This window comes from Lepidochelys olivacea (assembly GCF_965140295.1).
Source record: "Lepidochelys olivacea isolate rLepOli2 genome assembly, chromosome: 8".
NCBI lineage: Eukaryota > Metazoa > Chordata > Testudines > Cheloniidae > Lepidochelys > Lepidochelys olivacea.
In genome coordinates, this window is record NC_140418.1 from 4,474,615 (window position 1) to 4,500,196 (window position 25,582).

The following is a 25,582-nucleotide window of genomic DNA, read 5'->3' on the forward strand; positions in this document are numbered from 1 at the left end:
AAAAAAAATCTTTATTTTACAAAATTAAAAACATCAATAGTATTTACATGCATTTTAAATACCAGCTTATAACATTTTAATCATTGCAAAAAATCAAGAATTTTTATAAGCTTGTTAAAATGCAAGACTCAGAAATAGTTTTAATTTGCTCTAGGCAAAAGTTTTGGGGGTTTTTTTTAAACATATTTCCAAGCTGTTCAAAAATATAGGTGTGTACTTTTAGACTATCTAATTTTAAAAAAAGTCAGAATTGTGAACCTCCCACCCCGGGGATATTATCTCTATAAAAGGGAAATCCAATTGCTTTGCCAGGCTGTTAAATCACTAAAATATAAAACTAGAGCCACTTTTTACACATTTATGCACCTACTAATCTTGCTCATGCTGAAATGAAAAGGGTAAAATCTTTCATGTTATCAGGTAATACCAAGTGGCTGAAGTCAGCATCAATTTTGGTCCAAACTTTTACAAATCTCTTCTAGAAAAGGCAAACTTCTAGGCCATTTTAAACTATTGCAGAACAGTTTATTGTATTAATATCTATGAGAAGATAGATTAGTCTTACAGGTGGGACACACCTCTCTGGCACAACCGTCCTAAAGAAAGTGGGAAATTGTACAAAGTTAGGAGCTATGAAGGTGGTCAACTCAGCTCCAAATACACCATGTCTGACTGTTACCAAGACACAACTATTTGAATGTTTTAGCTCCAGGGAAAGTCTCTTACATTATCCTATCCAAAACTCTGCCATGAACGAGTGGGTCACTTCTACAGAATACCAAAGATAAAAACAAACAAAGGGTGAGGAGCAGATGTCAACCTTACAGCCAACAAAAAAATTTAAAATAAGCTTCTTAAAGCACAATCTGCAAATGCGTTTGTGTGTCTGATTTCACTGGCATTTCAGAACCTCAGTTCTGCTGAATGTTCTGGAGTAAAGTCTTCCTTGCAGATTCAGTACATTTTAAAAGGAAGAAAACAGAGGTATATACGTTAATTGTCTCTCTCCTGTCCTTGGTACTAAAAAGATGGCAAGTCATCAATGCTGGCATTGTTATAAACTCCCCTCTTCTAAGTTTGAATCAAAATGAAGAGCATCTTTTGTCTTCAGCAAACCTCTAGTCCTCATGCCAAATGCATACTGTTAGACGTCATTTGCATGAGAGAGACTGCTGGAAACAGATTAGGACTGCAGCTGCCGGGACCATATCTTGCTGAGTGGTACCCAGTTATCACTGCTGCAAGTTGTTGATAATAGCCAAGATGCTCATCTTCTCTTGGGCTGTGTCCACATCCTCATTCTGTTTCTGTGCCACTCCGGTGCCAAGGCCATATAACCGCCCACAGTACTTTGCATCATCAATCGTGTCCTCAAAGAACAACTGTAGGGGAAAAATAATATTTCTCCATTTCTTATAGTGCCTTTGACCCCAAAGTTCAGCTCTGTTAAATGCCACCCTCCACCCCAGAAGTGACTGCAATCAACATACCCACGAGGAGGGGATAGGTGGAGAAGAAATGTTTGCCAACACTACCAAGTCTCACGACTGCTAGTCTAAGGCCTAAAGGGCTGACAATAAGGATTCAAAAATGAAAGTGCCAGGGAGTGCATGCAGGGATGGAAAAGTCAGGCCATAAACCATGTTCCCCCTCATCTTGCTGTTGGAAGGAGAGGGAGCCAGGGATACCTCTTTCATTCGGAAGAATGCCATTCCTGTGAGCAGAGAGTCTGATCCTGCCTGATGCTGTCGTCCAATTCGTTGCAAATCCAGCTGGTCTGCAACTTCTTGAAGGCCTCCCTACAATGAGAGAAAAAACACTGATTTAATAACCTGGAATCTCTCCCCTCCCAGTGCTACCACATACCATGCTTCCTCTAGACGTGAAGGTTAATGGCTGCCTTTAGAGTTAATCACAGCTGATGTACCAATATTGATTAAAAAAACAAAAGAGCCTGAACTGAGTGACACATGCTAGGTCATCTGAGCACCGGAATGCCCGAGTTCTCAGTTCAACAGCATAGAAAGAGTAATATTTAGCAACTAAGGGGCTATTTATCTTCCAAGCACTTTGCAAACACTAATACAACCTCAATGCAGCTGGGAAGTAGGTACATGTTCTTCCCATTTTGAAGACAAGGGAAGGAGGCAGAGAGAGGTTAAATATTTGCCTAAAGCCACATTGTCAGAGTTAGGGTGAGAACTTGGGCATGCCAGTGCTCAGATGACATACCACAGGAAACAACAACTCAGCTCTGGAGAAGGGAAAAACTCGGACTGTAATCCAAACAATGCTTGGAAGTTGATGAACAGATTTCAGCATTTAGCAGTTATCCAAGTCATGCAATAATTAATTTAAAAGGAAAATGCTGATCCACATCTTTTCAAAGACAGGAGAAGTATGCCCAGTCTAAGCAGGCTTCAGAAATAAGTACCCTATGAATCCTGTGAACTGTTCCCTAATTGATTAGTCAAAAGAGCAGAGGAGGTAGAACAAACCTTTCTGTCGTATGTACATAGTGCCATTACATGGCTACAGCCAGAGGAATTATCCCTCACCACTAAATTTTAAAATACTGTACATCTGCAACCAACCCCTGTTTTGGCTTATTACACACTTATGTATAGAATGTTATAAACAAGGCAAATTCCAATACGTTCTAAGCTCAGCACAGTTACTGACAGGAACTAAATACCTTAAGGTTTTTGCAGCTCTTCATTAGGTATTTGACATCATAGATGGATGGGAAGAAAAGGTTCAAGATATGGAAGAACTCGTGTTCCTCCTCTGGAAGCCTGGAGTCCGTTAGCAGTTTCACCATGTAGCCAAAGTCATAGCCACTGAGAGAGAATTGTGCAAAATCTGGTAAGTGAGCAGCAGCCACAACCAAAAGCAATATCCCCCTCCTCACAGTGATGGCTCTCTATGGCATATCATTCAGACCCTAACATCTCAGCTGCTTATAAAACTTCACTAACTTCCCCACATGGAAGCATAGGGCTCACCTCAACCACCAACGATAAGGTAGGACCCCCTACCACTTGCCTTGTCTACACTAGGATTGTACAATGAGAGAAACACACAAAAAAGCTATATTGTTAGAAGAAAAACACCCTTTTTCCTAGTGTAAACTTGGCCTCAGTGGCTGGAGCAACGTGCAATAGGTAAGAAGAGAAGGCATAAAGCCTAGGGTCCCATGCCTTGCATCCTCACTTCCAGGAGGGATACTTGGGTGAGTGACAGATCAGAAAGTGGCTATGCAGTTAAGTAGTTCAAGAGGCCAATTACAAGAGGGGCAATTCAGCTACACAGACCTCTTCCCCTGTCCAGTAAACATACATACTAATGATACTCATAAGAGAGAGAAAGCAGTACTGTGGTAGGGTCAGAGAAAACAAAACCTTTAGTTTACAATGCACATGAGTTTGGAGTTTAATAAACAGTTCCTTATTCTTTTATTTCAGTTTTCTGTTAATAACTCCTGCTTTCAAAGGGGAAAGTTTTAGAAGTACAGAGTTTGCCAGCACTGGCTACAATCAGGTTTACCTAGCTGAAAAACTGAAACTAGAGTGTGTTAGTTATAAATTCATCTCCTTAAAATCTGTGTTTTATTCATTAAGATCAAAGGTGGGAGTAAATCTGACAAGATTATTCATTTTGCTGCTTCAATATTCTCTGATAAGCAACGCACTTTCAATTCCTCTTGCACCAACCTGTGAAATGAGAGCCATTTCACATTCTCGCAGAGGACCACCCCTGAAGTCATGAGCAACTCTGCAAAGTGCAAGGTATCAATTCCTTCATCCTCATGCTTCTGGAACTGCAGCCCAGAGTTTGCAAGGAGGTCTATGGAATCCTGTGAGTACATGTCCTCCCTAAAAGAGAGAGGCAGCTTTGCATTAGATGTGCTGATCTGGCAGGCTCACAGCTACAGAGAAGGATTCTCCAAATACTTCAGTTCAAAACACTGACAATGGCAACACTGGACTGTTTTTTATGTCTCAGGGAACTTCGTATCAATTCAGATTACAGGTAAAAATGTTCTCTAAACTGCTGGTGCAACTGCAACCGCCACCTACGATCTTTCTGGCTTGTGCAGCCCCAACAATAAGCGATTCTGCAATTGTAACTTTGTTATTAATTCCACTGCTGATGTCCAAGCCAGAAGAACCCACTTTTACTGTGTCGGCTGACAGTTTCTGAGCATTGTTGCCTCTGCAGCTAGCAGAAGCAAAAAACAGATTTTTGTCTCAGAAGTGCGCAGATGTGGCTCAAATACAGTCAGCAGAGTTGTTATAGTAAAGGCCATTACACATCTCTGCATGTATTACTTTCCTTAATCTCCAATGCCATTTGAGAAATCAAATTGTATTTTTTTCACTCCCAATTATTGCCTATTCTGTGGCCTCTCAAACAGGACCAGGAAGGGGGAGAAGGGATGTATCACACAGAGCTCGGCAGGAACAGGATCTTCTGTTTCACAAGTTAATTTTTTTCCCCCCTTCTGAAACAGAACGAGAACAAAGTTTTTGAAGTTTCCCACAAAATGAAATCTCAAAACAAATTTGTTTTGAGTCAATCAAAATGTTTCATTCATACGGACATTTTTAATTTTAAAAAATGTTAATATTAAAGAAATATCAAAACAAAAAGCAGTTTAAAAAAAAAAATACTAAAACATTCCATTCCAAAAGTGACAAACCAGAACATTTTGACATTACTGAAAGGCTTTTTCTGTTTTGTTCAAAATTAAATTTTGTTGGAATTGATGCCATTTAGCTTTTGACAAATTGCCATTTTCTGACAGAAAAACATTCTGTCACAAAATTTCCAGCCAGTTCGACTATCGTGCACACCCACCCTTTCTTTATGGCTAGATGTGAAAGGGTCCTGAAACTTATTTCAGCTGTTACATGGAGTCATGATATGGAGAAGATTGAGAACCACTGCCCTGTTCCATTTGACAAGATCAGTGCTGCTGGATAGCTAATGGAGTTTGGTTAATATTTCTTGGCTTAGGTCACATCTAATACTCCAGCACAGCTCTGGGAAAAGGTATAGATTTTAAGTGTTGCAGAACCAGAAGAGAGAGCAGATCTGTTATTTCTGGACAATGGAGATGGAGTTTAAAGAAAATCATAACCTGGAAGAGTCCTTCAGGTTCCAAAAAGCAAATGTAACGTACCTCAAGGTCTGGACCTAAATTATCTAGTGGTACCATCAAGCAAACAACATGTTACAAAGCTCGGTTCAAGAGCAACATTTTAACAAGACTTGTAATACTCCTGAAAGTCAAATATCTTCCATGGTGTCAGAAAGGCTCACAACTTAGTCCTTTTATGCTGAGATCTGAATTTTCCTGGTGCAGCCTCAATTGCTGGCAATGGACACGCTGAAACATGCTGTCGCCTGGTCGAAGTATAATGGGAAGAGCGGGGAGTAGTGGATTGTTCTCTGACTCAGAAGACTTACGTAAGGTTGAATTTGAAGTTAAACTGCCAGGTGTTGATCCCAGAAGGATATTCCCCCTTCTCATTCGTGAAAGTTAGGCCCAGCTGGATGATTTTCAGGAGATCAACATTACACCGAAGAAGTTGATACTGATAATCTATGGAGCTGCGGAATTCACCAATTGGCCTAACTACGACTCCTGGAAACTCTGTGTCCTAGGAAAGGAGCATGAAAAGTTAAACCTTGCTATAGTAGTAAGTTGCACATTCAGTCTGACATTAGCAGCTCTCATTACTAAACTTCCCATCCTTTATTTATTTATTTAATTAATATATAATTACAGTATTTGCTTTGCCAGCTTTTTCTCAGTGCTGTTTGCTACACAACCTTAAACCTCTATACAGAAACCATGAAATCCATACTTGGCCCCCTTAGCAATACAGATGCAGTACAGTGAGCAGGAAGGAATACTAATACAGAAGATCTTACAATATTTAGAACCAAAATGTAAACTCAGACAGGATGAGAGAGTAAGGTAAAGAAAACTTCCCCATAATTCAGCCATCCTGAACCTAGAACGATAGCTCCACGTAAGAAATTTTGCCTAGCCTTAAGACATACCTGCTTTTACAAATTAGTAAGTGTTAATGATTCCTCACATTAAACAAAGGTTAAACGTTTGTATGAGGGAGGTAAAGAATACTTGAGCTGAACAGCTTTTACAGCACACTTTGGAAATTCTAGGGGAGAAGTGTGCACACACAACCCCATCAACACAAACATACATACACAGACCAAAGAACAGGGCCCTTAATCTATTCTGGGTACACATACTCAAAGTGATATTATACATCACATGATTCAAGTATTCCCATGGGATATACAAAAATGGGATATTTTTCATTGACTGTATACACCCATATTAAAATTTGGGGGATGGATGATGTAGCTGATAAATCACAGGATGCCCACAGCTGAATTGTTCATGTCTACTGCAAGCATTTCATCTCAGAATTTTACAGGCATTCCCGTCCATAACAAAACTTTCGGTATGGAATGGTAACACTCGGGCCAACGTGTACAATACACTGACAATGCAACAATCACTCCGTATTTCTGTTTCTAATCTGTCTCTTCATTAATAAGCAAAAATCACTTTTTTTTTTTTTTTTTTTTTTGGTTTGGAAGTCAGGAAGCTGGGAGATAAATTCAGGAAAAACACACTCAATAGGTTTACACTCATTTCCTAATGAAGAATTTTTCTTTTCTTTGTTATGTTTTTGAAACCAGCACCACACACCACATACACTACACTGCTACTGATTTAAACACTTGTAAAGGGAAAGTACAAAAAATTAAATACCCCTCCCTGAATGGTTTTGGTGCTTCTTAGGGAGAGCTGCCATTTTACTTTTACTTCCCAGCCAGAAGGCTAGTCTGCTCACAGTTTTAAAGTCAAATCCCCCAATTATATCTAACAACTAGAACACCTGATGGACAATTTATACCCTTTGAACAACTAGAATAAAACTGGATTAAGTGAACAAAAAGTTTAGAGAATGCTAAGAGAAACTGCAATTTTAGACAATTTCTATTTCATTCACAGGCCTCCGTTAAAAAATAATCTTTCTGTGGTGATACAGTTTGTTAGCTCCTGATACTATTCACTTATCAATGGTGCCCTTTCTTTCAGTTTATAATGTTGCTGCATATATCTTGAGACTTTTTTCCCCCTCCTGGAATAAATCCTTTATCTCCCCAATATTTGCTAAAACCTATTTTATATCGGCGGACTGCGTATTGTCCTCAAAACACTTTAAAAATCAGCACAGTGGTTATTTGTTGTGTGATCTCCCATGCTGTGGCCGATAATGATTGCTTTTGAGAGACACTACTAGACAACACCCCAGGTGCCCTAAACTGATAAGAAACTTCTGTATGAACAAAATGTAAAGAAAAAGGGACATTAATAATGGAGAAAATATATATGAAAAACAGTTTATCTGGCCAGTAATGTTTTTGTGTTCTCTACTATTATTTCAGATTTGTGGGGTAAATTCCACCCACAGATACGCTCATGAATCTTCTAGAGTCTAATTTAATGGGAAACGCAAGTGTATACAAGAGAAGAATTCAACCTTATGTATTTGACAGTCTCTTCCACAGCCAAACATCTCCCTTCTGCCTGATTCTACAATGGCAATCATGCAGAGGAGACACCAGTGTGGCCATGGAATTGTCATGTAACAAACTTCAACTTAAACTTCAACTTTGAAAGCTCAAAAAGGAAGAGGTTATAGATGGGAAAGGAGGAAGCTCCTGCTTCAGCACCTTTACGATCCATCCAGACGTGTGTGCATTTCAGTGGTGATGGAACTGATTCATATTTACACACTTGCATAGTGAGGGTCATTAAAAATTGTCTCTTTTCTGTACCACCCCATATATGGAGCTCTCTACCTTCAAAAGGCAAATATGGCTACTGATGGTAATTATCCCATTTCTAAGTGGCTACTACTGTACTCAGAATTGAAGTGTGCATTCCTAAAGGAATTTGGATACCTTGGGTTTTAGAGACACTAAGTGAAGATAAGGGTTTTTTTTGTAAACACTGTAACTATGACATATGTCATGAAGTAAAACTTACAGCTGGGGGAGGAGGAAGGGGGGGGTTTAAGGGTCTGAAAGTTCCCCCTACAAAACGCCCCTCCTGAAACTGTTTCTCCACAAGATTCTTGGGCCTTTTTAAACAAATTTATCTGAACAAAAAACAACAACATGAAATTCAAGCCCAAATCATTTCCTTTCCTATAAGGCAGCAGTGCCTGGCCATTATAAAAGGTGACCAATCCTATTAGCTAACAAGTTGTGACTTGTGTGCCTATTGCCATATACCAGCATGAAGCCAATATGAACTAGCCATTCAAAAGAAAAATATGCTAGCTACATTAAACAGCTTATAACTAACTAAGCATCTTAATTATTTTTAAACTCTATAAAATGAACAAAATACCACATTCCTACTTGTTAAGCATTAACGGATCTCAGCTGCTCAACATGGCTTCAAGCCTCACTGTATACTTATGTGATTTCACAGAGAATCTACATAAATGCTAAGCAAGATATTGAAGAAAGACCATTTATTAAAAAAAAAACAAGTAAAATTTTAAATGCCAAGCAGCTTTCCAACTGTTCCTCCACTTACTACTTAGCTTAAATTGACATTAGAATACACTTATATTTATATACGAGCAATCAAGTTACCCGCATTGAAATTCCTCAGTTTAGTCAGGTAGGTGATCACTGAAGTACAGCATATTTACCATTGCGATGTAGCTGTAGCTGAGAACTATTTCTCTAATTTTCCTCATTTCTTCTTCCAGATTGTTTGCCCATACTTCACAGATCACCTGACTGTTCTCCACAATTGCTGCTGGCATCTTGCAGGAACTGGAGTAGAAACACCTGATGTCAAAGTTGGATGGTAAGTAGGGTAGTGTAGAACCGCAAGCTGTGTAACCTAATCAGCACAGTGCAGTAAGCACACACAAACATTACTTTATATTAATACATCTCGACAAATCAGATCACAACAACAAAGTTAGAATGGCATGTTCTTAGTTTGGGGTATCAGCTTCAGGTGGCATATTTGAGTTATTAAACTAAATTCTTTCCTGATTTTAGAATATTCTTGCAATACGCAGTAAGAGAAAGAAGCAAAACCTGTTTTAAATTGGCAGAAGGTATCTAGGACTACTAAGTCCAATTGATACAAGCGAGTGTCTCTCCTTTTTTAGGTCTGCACTCCAAGTGTAAGGCCTATTTCTACAAGCCTAAAAGGAACTAATACCTTAATTCTGTACAGCTTTTGCAACAGTGTTGTTCTGTTAGGGCTAGAAAGTAAGAGTAAATAGCTCCCTACTGCAGTGTTATTGAAAGATGTGTGCTGCTCTGTTTTAATTCCCCAAGGCCTGTTCTACAAAGATTTTGTAGAAGTTTAACTATTCCGGTAAGGAGTGAGCTTTTATGTGGATATAGTTACATAAGTACAACCTCTAGTGCGGACAGTTATAACAGTAAAGATTATTCTGATACATTTATGGGGCTAAACACGTGGGTATAACTGCACTCACATTAGGGGATTGTGCTGATAGTTAAAGCAGTATGAAAACCACGTGTAGACAAGCACCAAGATTATAGCAAGTTACAACATGAAAGGCATCTAGAGTTATTTACAGAAGCTGCAGTGAAACTAAACAGGCCACCAAAAACTTTATGAAAGCACGTGCTGATTAATATTGTTTTACCTGCCAAGGAATTAAACTTTTGTTAAGTTTAATATCATCAATGTAGGCCTTTTGGTTCTTACCAACTCTAGTTTTTCCAGAATGTCCTTACTGCCATGACAGATAGAAGAGGAAACACACCACCCTTGAGATTATGCTGTTACCATCTTTGGCTTTTTGGCAGCCTATAAGAGATGAGATACCATCTGTGCCTCGTTTAGGGTGCCCAGATAGCAAGAATGAAAAATCGGGACGGAGTGTGGGGGATCATAGGCACCTATATAAGAAAAAGCCCTGATTATTGGGACTGCCCTTTTAAATCAGGACATATGGACACCTTAGCCTCACTATTAGTGGGCAGGTCTCCACGTAAATGGCAAACCTATTGGCAGCCTCAGCCTCATTATTAGTGGGCAGCTCAGGAACGGGGTACACAGCCGAAGGGGAAGTTTGCACCTACTGCTTCCAGTACAATCTGCCACCAGTCAGAAACACTGTGTTTACTGTTCCCGAGAAGAGGGCAGGCCCCCTTGTGCTCTGGGACGAGGCCTCCACCAAACGACCTAGCAGCACGCAGGAGACGCTCTTCGCCTGGGACTGTCTCGTGGAGGGGCATGTAAATCCCCTTTAAGAAGGGGGGGGAAGGGGGCTAAATCAGGCCACGGGAGGGCAGCGAAATAGCCCCCCGTAACCTCCCACGTTCCTTCCAAGAGAGGAGGTTACACTTCTCACAGCGGAAATAAAAAGGCACAAAAATAATCCAGAGGCTCCCGTCACCCCCCCCCCGCGACAGCACCCATCGCTAGCCACGGGGGGCAACGGGTGGGGGGGCTCTGCTCCCCACCCAACCCCTTTCACCCTGGCAGCCCCCCCCCACCTCTTCCCCAGCCCCGCCTCTTCTTCCCCCTCCCCCTCCGTGCCTCTCCCCGCTCAGCTCCCCTCAGGGAGCGTCTAACGGGGCCTCCCCGCACGGCACCTGCTCTCTCCGCCAGGGCCGTCTCCTCACAGGCGCGCGGGCAGGGAGCGAGCGCGGGCCGGGGAAGGGAAGCTGGGCCCTGAGCCGCCACTTCCCGCCGGCCGCTCTAGCCGCTCACTCGGCCGTGGCTTGTCTGCTCCTTCCCCTCCCTTCCCCCCGCCGCGTCCCGAGGCGGGCTGGCGGGCGGCCGGACCTCGCCAGGCCGCGTCAGAATTTCTCGCGAGAGTTGAGGCTCTGTCCGGGAGGGGAAGGGGGCACGCTGCCCAACCGCCCGCGCGCGCAGCTCGGTCCAACGGCGGCGCGAGCGACTGGTAGGGCGGCAATCGGCTGCCCGAATGCGCGTGCGCAAGGGCGTGGCGGGGAGCGGAGCGTCTTGTTCGGAGGGCGCATGCGCGACGGTGGGGGAAAAGGGCCACTGCAGCTTCCGGTCGCTGCTTTCCTCAGTGGCTCCGGCTCAGCGCTCGGGGTGGGGCAGAGCAGGGTGGCGCCTACAGCCAAACGCTTGGGGGACGCGCGCTGCTGCCGTCGCCACAGCGAGTGGGCGGCCCGGCCTGGAGGGAGGCTAGGGGGCCGGATCCCAGGTAGGTGGACCCCTGGGGGGGGCCCACTCCCCGCAGCTTCCAGCCGGGGTCCTGGGGACCCCATGCCCTGTGAAGAACATAGGAACAGCCCTGCGGGGTCACACCAAGGGGCCATCGAGCCCAGTGTCCTGTCTGCCGACAGGGGCCAGTGCCAGGAGCCCCAGAGAGAAGGAACCGAGCAGGGCATCACCCAGCGATCCGTCCCCTGTCGCCCAGTCCCAGCTTCTGGCAAACAGAGTCTAGGGACACCCTCCCTGCTCATCCTGGCTAACAGCCACGGGTGGACTTGTCCTCCATGAACTTATCTGGTTCTTTTTTGAGCCCTGTTATAGTCTTAGCCTTCACAACATCCTCTGGCAAGGAGTTCCACAGGTTGACTGTGCACTGTGTGAATAAATACTTCCTTTTCTTTGTTTTAAACCTGCTGCCTATTAATTTCATTTAGTGACCCCTTAGTTCTTATTTCAGAGTAACAGCCGTGTTGGTCTGTATTCGCAAAAAGAAAAGGAGGACTTGTGGCACCTTAGAGACTAACCAATTTATTTGAGCATGAGCTTTCGTGAGCTACAGCTCACTTCCTCAGATGCATATTGTGGAAACTGCAGCAGGCTTTATATATACACAGAGAATATGAAACAATACCTCCTCCCACCCCACTGTCCTGCTGGTAATAGCTTATCTAAAGTGATCATCAGGTGGGCCATTTCCAGCACAAATCCAGGTTTTCTCACCCTCCACCCCCCCACACAAATTCACTCTCCTGCTGGTGATAGCCCATCCAAAGTGACAACTCTTTACACAATGTGCATGACAATCAAGTTGGGCTATTTCCTGCACAAATCCAGGTTTTCTCACATCCCCCCCACCCCCATACACACACAAACTCACTCTCCTGCTGGTAATAGCTCATCCAAACTGACCACTCTTCAAGTTTAAATCCAAGTTAAACCAGAACATCTGGGGGGGGGGGTAGGAAAAAACAAGAGGAAACAGGCTACCTTGCATAATGACTTAGCCACTCCCAGTCTCTATTTAAGCCTAAATTAATAGTATCCAATTTGCAAATGAATTCCAATTCAGCAGTTTCTCGCTGGAGTCTGGATTTGAAGTTTTTTTGTTTTAAGATAGCGACCTTCATGTCTGTGATTGCGTGACCAGAGAGATTGAAGTGTTCTCCGACTGGTTTATGAATGTTATAATTCTTGACATCTGATTTGTGTCCATTTATTAGGAGAGTGAGTTTGTGTGTGTATGGGGGTGGGGGGATGTGAGAAAACCTGGATTTGTGCAGGAAATAGCCCAACTTGATTGTCATGCACATTGTGTAAAGAGTTGTCACTTTGGATAGGCTATCACCAGCAGGAGAGTGAATTTGTGTGGGGGGGTGGAGGGTGAGAAAACCTGGATTTGTGCTGGAAATGGCCCACCTGATGATCACTTTAGATAAGCTATTACCAGCAGGACAGTGGGGTGGGAGTAGGTATTGTTTCATATTCTCTGTGTATATATAAAGCCTGCTGCAGTTTCCACGATATGCATCTGAGGAAGTGAGCTGTAGCTCACGAAAGCTTATGCTCTAATAAATTGGTTAGTCTCTAAGGTGCCACAAGTACTCCTTTTCTTAGTTCTTATGTTATGAGGAGTAAATAAGGCTTCCTTATTTACTTTCTCTACACAGGTCGTGATTTTATAGACCTCTGTCGTATCCCCCTGAGTCATCTCTTCTCCAAGCTGAAAAGTCCCAGTCTTATTAGTTTCTCCTCATACGGAAGCCATTCCATACCCCTCATCATTTTTGTTGCCCTTTTCCAATTCCAGTATATCTTTTTTGAGATGAGGTGACCACATTTGCACACGGTATTCAAGGTATGGGTGTACCATGGATTTATATAGAGGCAATATGATATTTTCTGTCTTATCTATCCCTTTCTTAAAGACTCTCAACATTGTTAGCTCCCAGCTGGGGCTCTGGGGGTGACAGGACCCAGTTCTCCCCTTCCTCTGGATGTTAGCTGGGGCCCTTGGGGCAGTGGCAGCACATGAGGGTATCCACGCTATGCTCCCAGCTCGCAGCCATCACCTCTCTTGGGCACAGACCCGCGTCGCTCTCCGTCCTGACGGGTGTCCAGGCTGCGCAGTGCCCTGTCTACGCTCAATTCCTAAGCAAGCCAGGGGATGTCTGTACAGGAAAAAACCCTCATGGGTAGCGAGTCTCAAGAGCCAAGGTCAGCTCACCTGGGCTTATGCCAAAACGTCTATGTAGATGTTCCTCTAAGGAAGTACATTTATTCCTAAGGTGAAAAGTATCATGCTGAAAACATACTGAAATAAGAATGTACACACATAAGCAGCTTACCAGAGAGCACCTGTAAGGGCTCTCGCAGGTGATCCGTCTTTCAAAACTTGCCACGGGGATTTTCTGTGGTCACAAGTTTTTAACTCAGAACAAACACCCCCGTGAATCTCTGAATAACTCCTTTATACAGTTTAGGCCTCTGATCTTGTTCTCATGAAACAGGTGAGCAGCAGACAAAAGTCCCCTCCAGATCCAGCTGCCAAAGCATAATTCCTGTCCGAGAGGACTGTGCTCTCCATTTTGCTTCTGGTTTTGCTGGTCTAAACTGGATTACGCTTGAGTCTGTCTCCAAAGCAGATACCTGCCTCTCTGCGTCTGGCTTTACTGAAGGAGCAGAGGCCCTTGAATGACAGGATCGATGGGTCCCACAGTTGTTACAAAACATGACAGCAGTTGCTGTTCTCTTCCCACAATTCAGGGTTAGGTGGCTTCTTTTCTCCCACTGAATCTCCGATCAGTGCCTTACTTGGACAAAAAGAAAAGGAGGACGTGTGGCACCTTAAAGACTAACAAATTTATTTGAGCATAAGCTTTCGTGAACTACACTGTGAGCTGTAGCTAACGAAAGCTTATGCTCAAATAAATTTGTTAGTCTCTAAGGTGCCACAAGTCCTCCTTTTCTTTTTGTGGATACAGACTAACATGGCTGCTACTCTGTTACTTGGACAAGTTTCTGGAATTTGTTTCCTTTCATGTCAGTTTTATTTCAATATCCCAGTCCTAACGTTGACCCCTTCATACAGATATCTCTTCAAGCATTATGAAAGTAATTTATTTAACTATCCCCTTCCAGCAAGCGACCTCTTCCATGTCACCATATTCTCATGGTGTCTATCTCTTGCAAAGAAATGGAGTTTTTCTAACTCAGTGTTTATTGAACTTGATCTTTGAGGTTGTTAGGGATTCAAACCTTATCTTCCAGATTAGTTGTTTTTCGTTCCCTTTTTGCTTTCTCAGCTGCAGCATATAGCCTTTGAATTGCATGAGTTATACATTACATGCACTATGTACTCCTGGGGGAATTCTGTGTCAAAAAAGTAAGAATTCTGCACATGATATTTTAAAATTCTGTATATTTTATTTGTCAAAATAACATAGTATGATCACACCAGTTTCAATTATTTTGGTAATTTATTTCAAAATACCTGTCAGCGAGTATGTCTGTAACAATACAGACCAAAAAAAAAAAAGATTCAGAAAATGTTTTTTGACAAATAGATTCCTTATTAGGCATATTAATACAGAACTTTGAGTAATAATTCATTTGAACTACAATACAGAACTTTATATCCTTCACCCCTCAGAAGCCGTGCAAAGGCTTGGGGGAGTCAGGGGTACTGAAGGAGAGGGAAGTAATTGCTGGGAAGGAGCCTGGGTGTGGGTGGGAGAAGTCTGGCACAGGTTTTTTTTGGGGTGGGGGGATTGTTAGGGAGTTGGAGAGCCTCTCCCATGCAGACCCTGGCTGACTCCTAGCCTCTCCCGTTCAATCTGAGACATCTGCCCCTGTCCCCATGTGTCCCTGTATCCCCCCGTCCCCATGTGTCCCTACACCCCTACTTAGCCACCCCCCCAGTCCCCAAGTGGCACTGCATCCCCACTCCCATTCAGCCATCATCCCAGTGTGTCCCCCACTAGCTCTTTTGAACCCCAGTCTATGTGACCCCCTCCCAGCAGCTCTGTGTGCCCTGTTCTGTCTATTCTCCCCCACACCCCATATCCTGTGCCTCCTCCCCTGGCCCCATGGGCAAGGTGCTGTGAAGAACACACTGTCCTCCCTATCCATGGTTGGCTGCTCTGGCCTGTGAGCTGGCTGCCTTCTGTGTTCTGGCACCACAGCAGTCCCTGGTGGGTGAAAGGCATAATTGCAGCACCTCTCCAGTAGAATGTATTTTCTGCAGAGAAAAAAAATCTGCAGGGCACATGAATTCTGTGTGTACGCAATGGCACAGAATTCCCGCAGGAATTGGCCCTGCCAAAACAGAACCGTCACAACAGTACTGAGTGTATGTAAGGCTGTATGAAACCATTGCGAGGACATAAAACAGCCAATCTTTTCATGCAAATAGTTTCCTACATGGGTCCAAAGTTTGTCAGTAGCAATGGCAGTTTTTTGTGATTTGGATACCTGTCCACTGGGAACCAAACTAATTTCAGATGGGACACTGAATAGCTAAGAAATAGGAGATGCTTTTGGTTATTGTCAGCCTGGATTGGATTCAAACTAGCAACTTAGAAAGTGAAAAGTCTTTATCTAGCCCATTACCAACCCCCTGTACTATCCAGTCCTCTGTTGGGAGAGTGATTCATTCAAAAACAATTTCTTCTTTAAGTGACAGTTAAAGGAAAACACCAGAGTCTGGAATTTGGTGAGATTCCAATGGCCTTTCACCTACTTTTTCATGCATGCAGGATAACCATCCCACTACAAGAACCAGTCATAATGAAGCTCAGCTCAGCGACTCTGTTCTCACTCAGGCTGTGTATTTCCATTCTCTGTGCTGTGCTTCTGCTTGTGAAATGCAGCATCACTTCTCCTTGAGTCTACGAGGCTACAGAAAACAACAAAAAGGAAAGAGCCCTGTCCCACCATGGAGAAGTTAGTGTCAGTCAGTCGAAAATGTTTTTGAAATGTTACAGCAGTTTAGCGCTGAAATAAAGTCACAGCAAGTGACTGAGGTACCAAGTGGCCCTCTAGGGGGAATGGAGTTTGAAGAGGTGTTATGCCCCCTCTCACCCCCCCGAACATGGCTTGGTGAAAAGTTCTCTGCGGTTATGAGCACCAGGTATTAGCCACAGACTATGGGACATTTGTGATTCTCATACTTGTGGATCTCTCTGAGCTCTAGCCATCATTAACCGAGAGGCTGTTTACTTCCTTGCAGACCTGGCAGGGCTAAGTGGACGTGTGTTGTGGTGTGTCTGTTTCTTCCTCATATAGTAAAGCCAGAAAGTGGTGATGGATAACAGCACCTCTCCTAGAGCTTGGATCAGCTGCCACACTATCTACTGGAATAAGTCGCATTTTCTGGGACCACACCTGCATACTAAAAGTGAGGGCTGCCACAAGTGACTTCTTACCAGACCTGCAGTACCCGGTGCTCTCATGTACACTACAGACTTCACTATGTGTAAATACTATTGTTAAGAACGAGGGAATGCCAATTTAATCTGTTCTACATAGATAAGACTGATATCATGCTATAACCCTTTTAAGTCATTGTTTTCTAGTCCCACTTATGCAATGTGAGCGAACAGTCATAAGAACATAAAAACAGCCATACTGGGTCAGACCAAAGGTCCATCTAGCCCGGTGTCCTGTCTTCTGACAGTGGCCAATGCCAGGTGCCCCAGAGGGAATGAACAGAACAGGTAATCATTAACTGATCCATCCTTGTCACTCATTCCCAGCTTCTGGCAAACAGAGGCTAGGGATGCCATCCCTGCCCTACAAGTCAGACTTGGGGGCCAAGACAGAGGGCCAAGGACTTAAGCAGCGTTGCCCAATAACTCTCCCTGGTCTCAATAAATACACTTTTGACCTCTTGAATTGCACTGGTTTTAAATATTTGTGCTTAGGGCACTGGGTGAGGGCAATATGCATAATCTGCAAACTTATTTATGTGTAACTAATGAAAACAAAAGTGAAAAGATTTTTAATGATGTTGCTAAATTACTTTTATAGCAAAAATAAACTCCTTGAAGAATGTGCTCCTCTCAATCACACACATACAGTCTTTCTCTCTCTCTCTTTCGGTCATACGCACACACTGTTTCTCTCTTTCTCTTTAAACTGTCTGACCAAAAGGGTGTAACAGTTGCCAGCACCAGTAATGACCTAATGCTGGCTTCACATGACGTGCCTGGGAGGAGACAATCAGCTGCTCACTTATAGACACACCTCCCTCTTCCGTTGCCTGAGGATGTGATAAAGGGACCGACAGCAGTGGTGAAGGGCAGAGAGAACTGAGTTGTGGATTGGGCTCTGGCCAGCGACCCAGGGCCCCCTTCTAGGCTGCAGCCAGCAGGAGGTGAGCAAAGAGGGAGCAACCAGCACCTTGGGGCACAGTGGTTTAAAGGTACTTGATGGACACTCTAGGGATGGCAACTCCATTAAGAGACTTACAGCCAGTTGTTAGTTCTATGAATGCATTTATTTAAAAAAATATATTTTAGGCTTTTCAGAGTGGGGACTGTGTCTGTCGTTCTGTTTGGACAGTGCCTGGCACATAGCAGCACCAGAAGCACGTTAGCTAGCTCTGTGTCTACCCTTAGAGAGAGGGTGTCTACTAAGCACCTTTTAAGGTATGTGGTTCCCCAAGGTGGCCAGTGTATAGCTGCATCCTGTGGTGTCACAGATAGTCATCGTCTTTTCGCAGGTGAGATTGTTCCAGCAGCTGACTCTCAGCCTGTGTTGATGCCAGAGGGATCAGGAGAGGAGGGCTAAGGGAAAGGAGGTGTGTTACGGAGTGAATCCATTGCCACAGACATGCCCAATTATTCAGCTCCTGCACCTGCCAGCAGCAGCTGGGTCTCCAGTTGGTGTCTGCAAAGAGGGCTGAATTGCAGGCTCAGTGTAATTAGAAGAGGGCAGCTGTTCAACCTCAGGTTGGAACCTAGGTTGGTAACAGTAAGTTGGGGTGGAGGGGCGGGGATCAAACTGATAAAATAAGTTTTTAAAAAAGCGTCACTGATGCTATAGCTTTTAAAAGTTTTGCTGGCCGGTGTCACTGAGCCTGTGTCTGGCCTGCCACAGCTTCCTGGCTGCCCAGCTCTTCCCCACCTGGGGAAGTGAGCATCACTCTGGCGCCAGCTGGCAACCCCAAGAGGAAACAGCAATTTTAGAGCTAGCACAGCAAGGCTAAGTGCCAGGGGGAGCATGATCCAGATGCACTGTGTGAAGAAAATCATCTAGTATTTCCTTGTGATCTTCTGGATGGAATCAGGGATCTCCGTGATGGACAATCTTGCAGCTTGTCTGCAGAGCTATACCCTGACTGCCCAGCTCGCTGAGATCATGGGGTACATGAAGGGCAAGCTGGGGAACAAGCTGATGCATCACAACACCCACCTGATGGAGGCCCTCAAACCACCACATAAATACATACCAGAGATCGTCCTTGCTGGGAAAGACATGGACTCTCTCCAGGGCTGAGCATAGGTCACTGTGTTCAAGATGGTTTGACAGATGTACAGGGAAGAAAAGCCAACTGTCTGCGAAGATAAGGGGCTGAGTCCAGCTGTCATGAGTGTCTGCCTGAATTAATCAGTGGTTGAGGGCTACTCCCTGTACACCAGAACTTGGCATTGCAGTTGGGGTGACCAGACATCCAGAGCCAGATGGGCATCTCTTTTTGCCTGGCGTGATTTCAGTGTTGGGTCTATGCCCAGAGACTAGGCAAGAGTAACATAGTCTGCAGTTAGGGGCAGTGCTGTTGTGAATGTGGGTGGGTATGATGGGAGAAAAGGCACAAGCCGGTTTGAATCTGGAGATGGGAATGCCAAGAATCCACTCCTGAAGGGTGTCCTGGGGAGAGCAGCAGCGCGTGCCCTGCCGATGGGAGGGAGCCTCAACAACTGGCTATTGGGTTAAGAGAGCCAGTTCTGCTGGATAGAGACATCTGGTCTCCCTGGCTGAGCCATCGGTGTCACTGGCTGGGAGGGGAGTCTGATCCTTTAGCCCAGCATGTAAGAGTATTAAATGCACAGCATTGACTTTCCAGGAGCGCCTTTCCACATCAAGGCAGTTCCCAGGCTGCCCTTGGTGCACTGCCACCTGGGCTCTGCAAAGCTTCTGCTAAATGAAATAAGGATGATACATTCTGTCTTGGGCTCCCTGGGAGCTGCCCTTTCCCTGGGCTGGCACCTGCATGTCTGCCTGATAGTCCAAAAGAGGGATGGGACCCCCACCCCCTCTTCTTTGCCATGGCCGCCTCCAGCTGCAGGAGTGGCTGCAGCTCTGCGAGCCCAGGCCCCAGCTTTTTCCTTATGCTGCGCAGACATGACACAGGGGGGCTGTGCCCGGGAGGGAATGAGGCTCAGATGCAGCGGGCGGGGCAGGATATGTTTAGTGAAGAACACATGCCCCGTTGCCCATAACTGATGCCGTATGCACACTAGCTCCTCCAGCCCCTCCAAGCACTGACTTCTCTGTCCCCAGCCCACCTACCCTGCCATCCGATGGATGTAAGTTGCACACAGAGATGAGGAGAGCTGATCCTGTTTTGCTAGACCCGATGCCTCTCTGCTTCGCTTTCCACCCAAACAGACTGGTCCCGCTGTCTCCCCAACCTGATGTGCGCTCACTTTTGTATTGGTGTCGCAAATCCAGCCTCATGGGACTTAGGAGCTAGGAATGTCCTGCCTAATGAATCTCATGGAATTACTTCCTGGCCTACTTATTTCTTGTCTTGGGTCTCACCTGAGTCTAGCCCCCGAGAGCAGGTGGGAGGAGCTGCGATATGCGAGGCTGGTGTGGGGACATTGGTACCTGCCTCTGGCAATATCTGCACTGGGGAAATTTACTAAAGAATTTCCCTCTGGCGCAGCTGCTGTCACTTCCACAACGGTCTCCTTGCTAACACTTATCACGAACATGGGGATTAGCTTTCAACTAAAGAGTGTCTCATGGAAGCGCCCCCGCCCCCCGGAGATGCTTTTTGCTATGGCAGTGCCAGCCAGTGGCGTATGAAGACTGGACCAAAACTGTGTGTATGGCGTGAGACGAAAGCTAGCCAGCTCTGGAGGGGCTAGGAGCTGTCTCCGTGCACTCTGTTGAGCTCAGGAAATGTGCAGTGTATTTAAGTCTTGGCTTCAGCTTACTGTGGGTTTCACTGCAGTGGGTTTGGATTTGGCTAACCAGCCTTGCAGTATCTGCTGAGCTCAGCTGACTAATAGCAGCTGCCCTTTGCCTTCTGTGGTGTTCTTTGCAAGGTCTTGCAAAATGAAGTTAAGCTGCTGATCAGGGCTGGGCCCTTGAACTGCAAATCTGAGTCTGGCTGACCCTTAGAGGACTATCATTTGGGGGCGTGGCTGTCCCTTCTCATTCCCCCGCCCCATTGAGAGGGACCCACTTTTCTCTCTTTGTTTGTTTGCTTCCTTCCACAGCCAGTGCAAGAGGAGTGGAAGCGAGATGTGTTCCAAAATGGTTGTGAGCAGAGACTTAGGGGGCTGCTGTGGGCAAGCAGGTGCTCAGATGCCCCAGAGGTGGTGCAGTATGAGAATCGAAAGCACAGACTAGAGGGCAAAGCCAAGCACGTCATTCTGCTGCCAAAAGAGCTGCTGCAATTCCAGGCCAGGAAATTCTCCTGGGTGTCCATGTGCCTGCAAAGAATCACACCCTAGTATCACCTTTAATACATAAATTGGATGCATGGGCCTCTTTCAATGGCTGGAATGGTAAATTCTGTGAATATGGACTTGTTGGTCCATAAATGGCTGTTGTAGAAATCCAGACCCACTTTGCAGGAATAATTATTCAGATTATTGAACGTTTTATAGACTGGTTTTTTTTTAAGTTTGACATGTGATCATTAGACATGCCTGTGGCTTAAATTCTCATAGTATATTTCCCAGAGGGCCTCCCCCTGCATGCTCTGCCTAAAAGCCTGTGTGGGCGGGAGCTCAGGGCTTCTGCCCCATGGCAGGATGGTGGGGCTGGCGGCATCTGCTGCAGGGAGCCGGTCTTGAGCTTTAGCCCCATGGGGAGGGGGCATGATGGCTTCTGCTCTGCATGTCTGAAAATATTTACTGGAGCTCTGCTCCAGACAGCTGTAGCTGAATTTCAGCCCTGGCTGTGCCAGTATTTTACTTCAGGGGTTGAGGACTTGGTGCTGCTGGCTGGGATTGGCTTGGTTTTAATAACGGTCTCAAATGCTTTGTAAAAATTACTTTAAAAGGCGGATTTAAAAAAATAAACCAGCGGCACTTCTGGTGTCTCATTTCACGTCAGACTCTGCTATGACTGCAGCCCGTTGAGAGGGCTAATGTTTGTTTGATTGACTACTGCCTGGTTTATATGCTAGTGCAAATTCAGCGGCCGGTGGCGTCATTATTTCTCTGTTTAGTGGAATAGCCCCAGCTCAGTGGCATATGTCACTGTTTAGTAGGTGCGTCCTGGGCCATCTCAGCAAAAATACTGTGTTGTATGGTGCTGGAGCAGAACAGGATCTCGCTAAATTTGGCTTTTGCCTTTAAATGTAATACTGGATCTCACAGTACCCTTAAGTCAAAGAGGAATGCTGCACTTTGATTACAGGGCAGGAGGGGACCCGGCCGTGAGGCATACCAGTGGTTCTTTTAACAGTTCCCCCAAAGCTCAAGAGATGAAATGATGTTGGGCAATCCTGCTGCCTCCTCTTAAGGACTCAAAGCCAACTTGCAATCTTCCTGGCCTTCCGACTTGTTGGAGACACAGTTTCGAGGGCATTTGAGCCACTGGATCAATATAGAAGACATGTTCTCAAGCACCAGCTACCAAGCAGGCTGTTGTGTGTCAGGTCAGAGCAGTGAGGCTCTCCCTTTTATACACCTAGCTATCTAGGACCTTATAACATTGCCCATCCCTGTAGCATCTGAGCAATCCTCAGGAAAGACTTTACTCAGTCACAAAAGGCCATTGGGCTAATACTATACTGTCCTAGTAAAACGGTTTCAGTTAATATGTTCTTCATGGAGCATCCATTTCGAAAGGGTTTGGGTTTTGACCATTTTCCTGTATGAACAGCATTGAGATGAAGTGAAGTGTCAGAAAGAAATTGCTTTTTAAGCATAAGCTATTTATTGTACAAGCTGTTTCACTAAGGCCAGTACGTGCAGCTGTACAGATAGATAACATCACAGAGATAATGGGGTTGTATTTAGATGGTGCATAACAGCACAACGTGGCTTGATAAGTACATTACAGAGGGCAAAAGGCGTTTTGCAAAATAAGATAATTTGATCGTGCGACAAAGATATTTACACTTGTTATTCTCAAGACAGCAGGATCATAGAATCATAGAATATCAGGATTGGAAGGGACCTCAGGAGGTCATCTAGTCCAACCCCCTGCTCAAAGCAGGACCGATCCCCAACTAAATCATCCCAGCCAGGGCTTTGTCAAGCCTGACCTTAAAAACTTCTAAGGAAGGAGATTCCACCACCTCCCTAGGTAACGCATTCCAATGTTTCACCACCCTCCTAGTGAAAAAGTTTTTCCTTCTGCTTGATAGTCTAAAATACCAACCATTTAGTGTGTTGATCAGAACCATTAGAATCAAAAGTCATTTCCTTTTTTCAGAAGAGCCCTAGCTAGCAAACTAGGCTGCCAGGTTGGAAACAAACAGCATGTCGAAGATTTGGAGAGCTGGCTGTATTTCAAGGAATCCCTGTTGAGGTTACAGGGACAAACCATCCCGATGAGTCGAAAGAATAGTAAATATGGCAGGCGACCAGCTTGGCTTAATGGTGAAATCCTAGCAGATCTTAAACATAAAAAAGAAGCTTACAAGAAGTGGAAGGTTGGACATATGACCAGGGAAGAGTATAAAAATATTGCTCGGGCATGTAGGAATGTTATCAGGAGGGCCAAATCGCACCTGGAGCTGCAGCTAGCCAGAGATGTCAAGAGTAACAAGAAGGGTTTCTTCAGGTATGTTGGCATCAAGAAGAAAGCCAAGGAATGTGTGGGCCCCTTACTGAATGAGGGAGGCAACCTAGTGACAGAGGATGTGGAAAAAGCTAATGTACTCAATGCTTTTTTTGCCTCTGTTTTCACTAACAAGGTCAGCTCCCAGACTGCTGCGCTGGGCATCACAAAATGCGGAAGAGATGGCCAGCCCTCTGTGGAGATAGAGGCGGTTAGGGACTATTTAGAAAAGCTGGACGTGCACAAGTCCATGGGGCCGGACGAGTTGCATCCGAGAGTGCTGAAGGAATTGGCGGCTGTGATTGCAGAGCCACTGGCCATTATCTTTGAAAACTCGTGGCGAACCGGGGAAGTCCCGGATGACTGGAAAAAGGCTAATGTAGTGCCAATCTTTAAAAAAGGGAAGAAGGAAGATCCTGGGAACTACAGGCCAGTCAGCCTCACCTCAGTCCCTGGAAAAATCATGGAGCAGGTCCTCAAAGAATCAATCCTGAAGCACTTGCATGAGAGGAAAGTGATCAGGAACAGCCAGCATGGATTCACCAAGGGAAGGTCATGCCTGACTAATCTAATCGCCTTTTATGATGAGATTACTGGTTCTGTGGATGAAGGGAAAGCAGTGGATGTATTGTTTCTTGACTTTAGCAAAGCTTTTGACACGGTCTCCCATAGTATTCTTGTCAGCAAGTTAAGGAAGTATGGGCTGGATGAATGCACTATAAGGTGGGTAGAAAGCTGGCTAGATTGTCGGGCTCAACGGGTAGTGATCAATGTCTAGTTGGCAGCCGGTATCAAGTGGAGTGCCCCAAGGGTCGGTCCTGGGGCCGGTTTTATTCAATATCTTCATAAATGATCTGGAGGATGGTGTGGATTGCACTCTCAGCAAATTTGCGGATGATACTAAACTGGGAGGAGTGGTAGATACGCTGGAGGGGAGGGATAGGATACAGAAGGACCTAGACCAATTGGAAGATTGGGCCAAAAGGAATCTGATGAGGTTCAATAAGGATAAGTGCAGGGTCTTGCACTTAGGACGGAAGAACCCAATGCACAGCTACAGACTAGGGACCGAATGGCTAGGCAGCAGTTCTGCAGAAAAGGACCTAGGGGTGACAGTGGACGAGAAGCTGGATATGAGTCAGCAGTGTGCCCTTGTTGCCAAGAAGGCCAATGGCATTTTGGGATGTATAAGTAGGGGCATAGCGAGCAGATCGAGGGACGTGATCGTTCCCCTCTATTCGACATTGGTGAGGCCTCATCTGGAGTACTGTGTCCAGTTTTGGGCCCCACACTACAAGAAGGATGTGGATAAATTGGAGAGAGTCCAGCGAAGGGCAACAAAAATGATTAGGGGACTGGAACACATGAGTTATGAGGAGAGGCTGAGGGAGCTGGGATTGTTTAGCCTGCAGAAGAGAAGAATGAGGGGGGATTTGATAGCTGCTTTCAACTACCTGAAAGGGGGTTCCAAAGAGGATGGCTCTAGACTGTTCTCAATGGTAGCAGATGACAGAACGAGGAGTAATGGTCTCAAGTTGCAGTGGGGGAGGTTTAGATTGGATATTAGGAAAAACTTTTTCACTAAGAGAGTGGTGAAACACTGGAATGCGTTACCTAGGGAGGTGGTAGAATCTCCTTCCTTAGAGGTTTTTAAGGTCAGGCTTGACAAAGCCCTGGCTGGGATGATTTAACTGGGAATTGGTCCTGCTTCGAGCAGGGGGTTGGACTAGATGACCTTCTGGGGTCCCTTCCAACCCTGATATTCTATGATTCTATGATTTTACAGATTGGAAAGAATAGCGTCCCATGGCCCAGGAGGGAGTGGGGAGTTTGAATTCAGGAGGAAGAGGCTAGCAAACGGGATGAAGACACTAGTTTAAAATCTAAACAGCTTCCTCTTATGATGCATCTTTCAATAGCTCTTTTGGGTCAGCGCGTCAGAGCTAGCTCGATCCATTTGCAATTCTGAGTTTAGAAAAGGCTGGTTCCCCACGGTTAACACTGAGCACAGCTAGCTCATGCCCTTGTGCTCCAGCTAAGAGGCGGAGAGGTAGAATTGCTGGATTCTCGTCCCACCCCCACCACAGTCACTGGGCAAGTCATTTAGGGCCGGATTTCAGTGCTGCTGAGTGCCTGTAGCTGCCGCTGAAGTCATTAGGAGCTGTGGGCTTGCAGGAGCTCTGAGAAATCAGACCTTCCCTTTTTAACCTGTCGGTAAATAACACCCCAGACAGAGAAGTGGGTCTGATTTTGGACTATAAACCTTCAGAGCTGAAACACTAACAAGCTTTAAGGGGGAGCAAAAAA

At 45.1% G+C, this 25,582-nt stretch overlaps 2 protein-coding genes across 13 annotated transcripts in view; one reads left to right on the plus strand and one right to left on the minus strand.

The window, feature by feature from the left end:
* Positions 1–99: 99 nt before the first annotated feature.
* On the minus strand, positions 100–11,050 carry CNOT8 (CCR4-NOT transcription complex subunit 8). Of its 9 annotated transcripts, none has more exons than XM_084635886.1 (8): positions 10,714–11,050; positions 9,821–9,922; positions 8,775–8,901; positions 5,473–5,666; positions 3,714–3,875; positions 2,696–2,840; positions 1,689–1,799; positions 100–1,382 (listed from the first exon to the last, which is right to left on the minus strand). In XM_084635886.1, exons 3-8 carry the CDS (start codon positions 8,889–8,891, stop codon positions 1,233–1,235), a joined length of 879 nt encoding a protein of 292 aa, XP_084492012.1. In that variant the 5' UTR covers positions 8,892–8,901; positions 9,821–9,922; positions 10,714–11,050; the 3' UTR covers positions 100–1,232. The 9 variants fall into 9 exon arrangements, with proteins under 9 accessions (XP_084492012.1, XP_084492010.1, XP_084492006.1 ...); XM_084635884.1 differs by having other exon boundaries at positions 8,775–8,916; XM_084635880.1 differs by having other exon boundaries at positions 8,775–8,971.
* A 91-nt stretch (positions 11,051–11,141) lies between these two features.
* Positions 11,142–25,582, plus strand: part of FAXDC2 (fatty acid hydroxylase domain containing 2) — a 28,687-nt gene continuing 14,246 nt past the window's right edge. Inside the window, exon 1 of one of the 4 annotated variants that reach the window (XM_084635877.1) lies at positions 11,142–11,294. The gene's annotated coding sequence lies outside the window, so the exon portion shown is untranslated. Of the gene's footprint in view, positions 11,295–17,528; positions 17,727–25,469; positions 25,490–25,582 lie in introns of those variants that run through there. The other 3 variants (XM_084635875.1, XM_084635876.1, XM_084635878.1) reach the window with 3 other exon arrangements.

Bases quoted from the DNA above. Each gene is read 5' to 3' on its own strand.
- CNOT8 (XM_084635887.1), bottom strand. From the start codon at position 8,891: ATGCCAGCAGCAATTGTGGAGAACAGTCAGGTGATCTGTGAAGTATGG. The intron at 3,876-5,472 runs GTAAGTCTTCTG...TCTCTCTTTTAG, and splicing joins AACTTCAAATTCAACCTTAC to GGAGGACATGTACTCACAGG. The intron at 1,800-2,695 runs GTATTTAGTTCC...CTCTCATTGTAG, and splicing joins AGAGCTGCAAAAACCTTAAG to GGAGGCCTTCAAGAAGTTGC.